General features: G+C 38.6%; 1 protein-coding gene across 2 annotated transcripts; it reads left to right on the forward strand.

The window, feature by feature from the left end:
- The first annotated feature begins 1,806 nt into the window (after nt 1-1,806).
- Nucleotides 1,807-7,767, forward strand: LOC141807509 (inositol monophosphatase 1-like). 2 transcript variants are annotated; one of them, XM_074693588.1, is made up of 9 exons: nt 1,807-1,906; nt 2,957-3,063; nt 4,400-4,539; nt 4,639-4,743; nt 5,405-5,450; nt 5,536-5,644; nt 5,769-5,877; nt 7,392-7,543; nt 7,629-7,767. In XM_074693588.1, exons 2-9 carry the CDS (start codon nt 3,001-3,003, stop codon nt 7,754-7,756), a joined length of 852 nt encoding a protein of 283 aa, XP_074549689.1. In that variant the 5' UTR covers nt 1,807-1,906; nt 2,957-3,000; the 3' UTR covers nt 7,757-7,767. The 2 variants fall into 2 exon arrangements, with proteins under 2 accessions (XP_074549689.1, XP_074549690.1); XM_074693589.1 differs by having other exon boundaries at nt 1,850-1,906; nt 2,970-3,063.
- Nucleotides 7,768-8,078: the final 311 nt, after the last annotated feature.

An 8,078-nucleotide genomic window follows, 5' to 3' on the forward strand; every position in this document is an offset into this window, starting at 1 on the left:
CTGATATTCTGACTAGTAGGCCTTCAGACCAACAGGCTTTCTGATTTTCTAAACAGTGGAACTTAAGGCTAATAGGCCCTTTGATTTTATGACTGACAGGTCTTCTGATTGTCTAAATAGAGGCATTCAGGCTAACTAGTCTTCTGATTTTCTAATTAGTGGACCTTTTAGCTAATAGGCCCTTTGGTTTTCTGACTACCAAGTCTTCTGTTTTTCTGACAAGTAGGCCTTCAGACTAACAGGCCCTCTGTATGATTGACCTTCTGGTTTAATGACTGACTGGCCTTTTGATTCTCTGACTAACTGACCTTCTAATTTTCTTACTAATGTGTCTTCAGAAATATGTGGCGTCTGACTGATGGGCCTTCTGATTTTCAGTCTAATGGGCCTTCAGGCTTACTGGCCTTATGGTTTTCTGACCAACATGCCTTCTGATTTTCTAATTAGTGGACATTTTGGCTGACAGGCCCTTTGATCTTCTGACCCACGGGTCTTCTGATTTTTTGACAAATTGGCCTTCAGACTAACAGGCCTTCTGACTGATTGACCTTCTGGTTTAATGACTAACTGGCCTTTTGATACTCTGACGATTGTGTCTCTAGACTGATGTGGCTTCTGACTGATGGGCCTTCTGATTTTAAGACTAACAGGCCTTCTGACCAACTGGCCTTCTGGTGTTCTGACTAATTGGCTGGTTACATGAGCTGGTGCAGTGTCGTCGTAGAGACTTTCGATCTCAAACTCTTTTAATTTCTTTTACTGACTTGATTTGACATGACATGCGAGACCAGATTGTCCGTGGGATCACTTTGGTTGTTGGGAAGTTACACACCCAGTATGAGGAGCTGACCAATCAGAAATCTGCATTTAACATGATCGTGCAGGTAATGATTTGCACTCAAGCAGCCTCACCTTCCTGCATGTTGTAAAGTGGGTGTGAACAACAGCTGCTGCAGGGATGGATGCTTATTTTGGCAAAGGACGAAACAGATGCAGCTGATGTGATCGTTTAAATACCATAAATCAAGTTTTTTCTAATATTATTATTATTGTGTTGGTTTTTTAGTGAGAAAATCAGTCTGAAACAGCAGGAGGCAACATAATCATAGTTTTCAGGAATTTAAGTGAGTAAACAAGTTCAAAAGTTCAGTGATTTACAAACAAAGAATTCCAGCTGTTTGAAAGGAAAGGGGAAAAAAGCAGAGTGACTACACAGCAGCCGTGTTTTATTTTTTCCTGCGCATCATTCTGCAGGCAAAGCAAGACAGGGGCATGTAAATACACATAATCGACTCTGACTCACCGGGGGACCTCACAAAGTATTTTCCACTAGTGGAATACAATAAAAGGACGTAGGGGAGAAGCTCGATAGCTGCGAAGCTGTCAGGAAGCATAAAAACGACAGCAGCTTTCTGTGTCAGACTGAGTCCTATGCTCACAGCGGGTCAGGAGCTTGAATAAACGAGTTTCCCTCCTGACATGTACGATTGTTTCACCTCCACACGTTTACATTTTTGAGTGAGGGCTTTATGAGCTGGGAGCGAGGTGTCGTCTTTGTGGTACATTTTGTTCAAAGTCTTAAATCCACCTGTGACATCACGGATTGAGTGTTAACATATGTGACACAGAGGGTGTGTCACAATCAGACGGATCAGAAATTTTCCATGCATAGATCCTTAATGCACACTTTAAGAGACAACAAATGTATCATCATGTTGATGCAAGACCTCCTGAGCACACCATGTTTTTTTTTTTTTTTGGTTGCTATGAAGAAACACCAGAGAGGCGGGGCTGGTACTTTTCCCTCACTAACATGCCAGCTTTTAAGGTTGCCTCATCGCTCTCAATGAAACAACTCAGAGAGAAGTTTTTCCAAAGAAGGAGCAACATCTGACAGCTTCACCAGGTAAAGTCACCAACGTTTGAGAGCTTATGCATTATATTAATGTGTGTTTACACTGCAAAAAATGACATTTTAGAAAGCGTTTACGTTCTATTTACACAAGCCACATCCAGGTAGGACTGTTTTATCATGTTTTCCATCCTTGTATGGATGTTTTAATGAGTAACTCAGAAGTGTGGGGTAAAAGAAGAGTTTCAAACACTGCTATGATGTTACACTGCAAAAACTGAAATCTAACCAAATATCTATGTTTTACAACATAAAGTCTTGCATTGATTTCAGTTTTTGCAGTGTAACACTGTCACAGGATGCAGCAATGTTTTGAAGTCTTTTTTTTTTAACATCTGACCGTTGCATAACGTATCACTGACAGACTCCCATAAGGAAGAAATTATGATGAAGCAGTCCTTGCTGAAAGACAGAAGTACAACTTATAGTACAATTATTGTTATGCCACTGGAAAGACTGTTTGTCTTTTCAGTGGTGCCATATTTATAAGGAACACGCAGTTGTAGGATGAGGATGTGGGTTACGCCCATGTGCTATTTGTCAAATCTGCCTTACCGGTGCCAAACAGCTTTTTGAAATCTGTTTTGTTGGATTAACTATGATTTAATAAGGATATTTAAGCGATTTACATCTTTGGGTGAAACAAAGTTTGCAAGAATTCAGTTTTTTCAATGTACCTGCTCCACAAATAGGAATATATGTGTTTACAAAAGTATTTAAAAAAGTGTTGATGGCCAAAGTATGAATGAAATATGTCTACAGTTGTAGTTATGTAAAGGTTAGTTTGTGTGGACACATTTTAAACCCACGCCCTCTGTCTTAATCACAGTTACTTCAACCTGCGGTGATGATAAAATCATAGCAGAACAGACAGTTTAGGAAGTGTTGCATAACTCTCGTAAGGGAAATGTGTCAAGCAGGTTCAGGTAGTGAGAAGACAGGGCGTTACAGGCTTTCATAACATGCATGCTCTGAGTATTTCACAATTTTACATTATAGTGAATAGAAGCGCCACTGAGACACTTATGCAAATTTTGTTTTCAGGGTTATTTCACAGGCTCTCCTAGGTAACTCTTCATACACGAACAATGGCAGATGAATGGCAGAGAGCATATGAAGTTGCTGTCGATGTGGCAAGAAAAGCTGGAGCGGTAGGTACTTTTGTGTTACACTGCAAAAAATCTAAACTTGGCGGGGAATTTTGTCATTCTATTACTCATAATTTTTTTTTCTCATTTTCTCATTTTTTTCTTGTTTATTTATTTTCTTTTAGATTTATCTTAATTAACTTATTTATTTTCCTCTGCATAAATTTGTAAAAACATGAAATCAAGAATTACTCAGTTGTTAAATTACAAATTAATAATATGTATAAATTCTTGTAAATAATTGATTCTAAATAAATGAAAAAAGAAAGAGAAGGAGCAGGGATAAAATAAATAAATAGTGAGTTATCAGACTTAATGTATGCTATATTCACCTTATAAGTCCATAAAAAGCTTAAGTTGCTAAAATTGAAAAAAACAACAACCCGATGAACTAAGAAAAAAAAAAAAATATATATATATATATATATATATATATATATATATATATATATATATATATATATATATATATATATATATATATGTATTAGCTTTTGAAAAATGTTACAATAAGGAAAATTTTCTCATTTTAAAAAGAAATATTTTTACCTTTTACAAGCGACTCAGGACTCATTTTTGGTTCTTTTATCTTAATAAATTTAATAAATAAATTTATTATTAAAAATTAATAAAAAAACTTGCCTAGTTTTGACCATAGACTGTATATAGATTGGACAGCGTGGTTTGTAATTTATCATTGTATGGTTTTGGAGCCAAAATTCATCCGTCACAGGCGCAGCCATTGTAGCAGTATAGGCGATGAGGGATTCTGGGAGAATCTGAGCGGAGCTGTGTGACAAAAATAATATACATATATATATATTTTTTTTTTCGAGAGTCTAATCATTTCTTGTTTCTACTTCTTGACATATTTTACAATTCCTGTAAAAAAATACACGAGAACGGCAGCTGTCAATCATGGTTAAATGTTACGTAAAGCCTCGTTTTTTACCTCTTATAACTAATTAAAACGAAACTTTTCAGAAAAAAAGGACTTGAATACAAGGCAGCCAAATGATATCTTAAAATCACCACAACGATTGGACTTGAGAAACATTTCTACCAGGAAAATTAATTTACCAAAGTTTGACCACAGCCCATCTGGAATGACTGGGAAGCTGGATTTTTTAACCTTTACTGCAGCCAGCCAACAGGGGGAGAAGTTTATGGGGAAACCTCGCTCTGAGCCGAGCACGTGGACGTCCATTTTTTTTTACAGTCTATGATTTTGACTGTTTGCACAGACTTAAACATGATTGTCTAGTTTTCTTATACAAGTCTTGCAGAGTGTTTTGGAGAATTTCACAGAAGTGATGATGATGTTTTGCGTGTCTTTCAGGTAATCAGGAAAGCAGCAGATAGTGAAATTAAAGTCAGTACGAAATCCTCCACCGTAGACCTGGTCACAAAAACCGACGAGCGAGTGGAGAAAATCATCATCGGTGCTCTGAAAGAAGAGTTTGGAGAAGACACACACTGGTGAGACAGACACACATGTTTTGATCGTTGTGTCCTTGAAGTGTTCAAAATAAGAGAGTGAAATCAACAAAGAGGCTCATTAGTTCTTGTGTGATGCAGTTTCATTGGAGAGGAGTCCGTCGCAAAGGGGGAGGCGTGTATCCTGACCAAAAAACCCACATGGATCATTGACCCAGTGGATGGAACAACAAACTTTGTCCATGGGTAAGCTAAAGCTACTTTCTGTGCTAACAGATCGACTTTGAACAAATCAAAAACAGCCAAAAGTTTTAGCAGAAGTCAAAATTAGCTTTAATTAAGAAAACACATGCATTCAGGAATAGTTACATCTTTGAGTTTTTGAGTTTGATGGTCAGAAACCACGCACAGCAAAACTGCTGAGTCAGTTAGCTAAAACAGCTAACTGTTTTAGTGAGGTCGTAGAGTAGCTTGCTAATGAGCTTAGCCAAGCATAAATATTCGCTTTACTTATCAAATCTGGGTTGGAAGCAGCAGTTTAGCATTTCAGCTAATATGCTAAATCTTTTTTTTAGACATATTGTAAGATATATTTTAAAAGCTAGCATCTTTCCAGCAAATTTATCTGATAAGTCTTCTTGCTATCAGTAGTTCAGCAATTCTAAGAAACTTAAAAAAATCACCTTATAGCACTTTTGTGAGTGGACACTGAATTTAAAGCTAGAGCTAGGCTACTGTTAGCTTACCTTTGACCTGTAAGCGCAGTAAACACCTAGCCTGATGAATAAGAATTTGCTAATCTAGCTAGCTAGCTATTTCCACTGCACTGAAATCCTAATGCCTGGATAATAAGCTTCTACTTTTTTGTGTTTATTGTATTTTTCATTTTCAAACCACTTTCTTGTAGATTCCCCTTTGTGGCTGTTTCCATCGCCTTTGCCGTCAACAAAGAGGTATGTAAAGTCAAACAAAAATGTTTAAAGGAAACCAGTCCCTATTTACAACAAACAAGCTGATTAATTTATATTTTTCTTTCAGTTGGAGTTTGGTGTGATATACAGCTGCTTTGAAGACAAGATGTACAAAGCGAGGAAGGGGATGGGAGCTTTCTGTGACGATGAAAAAATTACAGTGTCTGATGTTAAAGGTAAGATACGCCTGTTTCTGTCAGGATAAATGCATGAAACATGTTCAGCATGTGTGACATTTACAGCCACACTTTTAATCACACACTCAGTAATAATTACCCTTCTGACCTGCTAAAATTGCAGATATCCACAAATCCATTATCATCTCTGAGCACGGGACTGACAGGAGCCCGGACAAAGTAAAGAAGATCTTCTCCACAATGCAGAAGATCCTCTGCATCCCAGTGCACGGGTAAGTGACAGAGCAACAGAGCCGAGAAACTAAAAATGATTTCAAGCTGAAAATTGACAAAAAAAGAAATAGCCAATCAGATCATCGATGCAGATAACGAGCAAGACCAGGCTGAATATCTGACAGAGGGAAATTCAAAAAGAGAGACAGACTGACCCAAAGGTGCTCTATTGGATTGAGATCTGGGGACTGTGGAGGACATTTGAGTACAGGGAACTCATTGTCATGTTGAAGAAACCAGTCTGAGATGATTCCAGCTTTATGACATGGAGCGTTATCCTGCTGGAAGTAGCCATCAGAAGATGGGTACACTGTGCTCATAAAGGGATGGACATGGTCAGCAACAATACTCAGGTAGGCTGTGGGCTTTAAACCATGCTCAGTTGGTACTAAGGGGCCCAAAGTGAGCCAAGAAAATATCCCCCACACCATTACACCAGCAGCAGCCTGAACCGTTGATACAAGGCAGGATGGATCCATGCTTTCATGTTGTTGACGCCAAATTCTGACCCTACAATCTGAATGTGGAGCAGAAATCCAGACTCATCAGACCAGGCAACATTTTTCCAATCTTCTATTGTCCAGTTTTGGTGTTGCTGTGTGAATTGTAGCCTCAGTTTCCTGTTCTTAGCTGACAGGAGGGTCACCCGGTGTGGTCTTCTGCTGCTGTAGCCCATCTGCCTCAAGGTTGGACGTGTTGTGTGTTCAGAGATGCTCTTCTGCGGACCTCGGTTGTAACCAGTGGTTATTTGAGTTACTGTTGCCTTTCTATTAGCTCCAACCAGTCTGTCCATTCTCCTCTGACCTCTGGCATCAACAAGGCATTTTGTCCCACAGAACTGCTGCTCACTGGATATTTTCTCTTTTTGGGACCATTCTCTGTAAACCCTAGAGATGGTTGTGGGTTAAAATCCCAGTAGATCAGCAGTTTCTGAAATACTCAGACCAACAACCATGCCACGTTTAAAGTCCCTTAAATCACCTTTCTTCCTCATTCTGATGCTCTCTTTGAACTGCAGCAGATCATCTTGACCATGTGCCTAAATGTGTTGAGTCGCTGCCATGTGATTGGCTGATTAGAAATTTGCGCTAACAAGCAGTTGGACAGGTGTACCTAATAAAGTGTTGTGGGATATGGATTAAAGCATAGATGGCTTTGTCTTTGTGTGTGTGTTCAATTTTTTTTATTCAACACTTTTTACAGCCGTAACTCTTGTATAAAGGGTGAAACAGAAAATCAGTTTTTATTTGCAAGTTTGAATTTCATAAATTAACTTTTTTAAAAATATTTGTAATGTTTCTGAACCCTGTAAAATGACCACAAAGAAGCTTTAAGAGCTGCTCCTAGCTTCTGCTGTTGACCTGACAAATGCTCACGGTTGTCTCTGATTGGACTCTACTAATTTTGCTCGTGTTTTGTGATGGTTTGTTTCTTTCTCATTTGAAAAATGACTTTGATGCATCTAGTTTATATTTTCTGTATCTTATTTTTATTTACTTGTTTTTCCGTACAGACTCCGTGGGTCGGGAACAGCTGCCACCAACATGTGTCTGGTCGCCTGCGGTGCCGTCGAGGCCTTCTTTGAGATCGGCATCCACTGCTGGGACATCGCTGCTGGAGCGGTTATTGTGAGAGAAGCTGGAGGGATACTCCTGGACGTTGATGGTGAGTATGATTTCATATCAAACCAGATAAAAGCAAAATTATTGGATTGAACTGCTCTGGATTTAGGCTATGTTTGTCGATTCAGGGGGACCTTTCGACTTGATGTCTCGAAGGATGATGTCAGCAAACAACGACATTATTGCAAACAGGATCATCAAGGAAATCGAAGTATTCACAGCAGAGAGGGACGACATCCCCGCTCAAAAGAAGTAACCAATGAGGACAAACACAAAAGTTCGCTCAGTCTCTGTATGTTGTTAATAAAGTTATTGTGTTATGAACACTCCTGACTGCTTTGAAATTTTATTCTGGCACCACAACATTTCTGTTTATTCAGTGGTTTATTTGCTCTTCAGGTTTGATGAGCCATCTCTGATTTTCTCTGAAAGAATTGAATGAATTAGGAAACAGCTGTTAATGTACAATTAATGTAATTGTCATCATGCATTATAGGAGGCTCTGGTTACATTCTGTCATTTTCTGGGGAGTTCATAAACTCCAGCTGACAAAACTTAGTTTCTTGAGATAATGAGCT

The sequence above is a fragment of the Halichoeres trimaculatus genome, unplaced genomic scaffold (genome assembly GCF_033239565.1).
Source record: "Halichoeres trimaculatus isolate MK-OKI-2021-1 unplaced genomic scaffold, fHalTri1.1 fHalTri1_scaffold_18, whole genome shotgun sequence".
In the NCBI taxonomy this organism is placed as follows: Eukaryota; Metazoa; Chordata; class Actinopteri; order Labriformes; family Labridae; genus Halichoeres; species Halichoeres trimaculatus.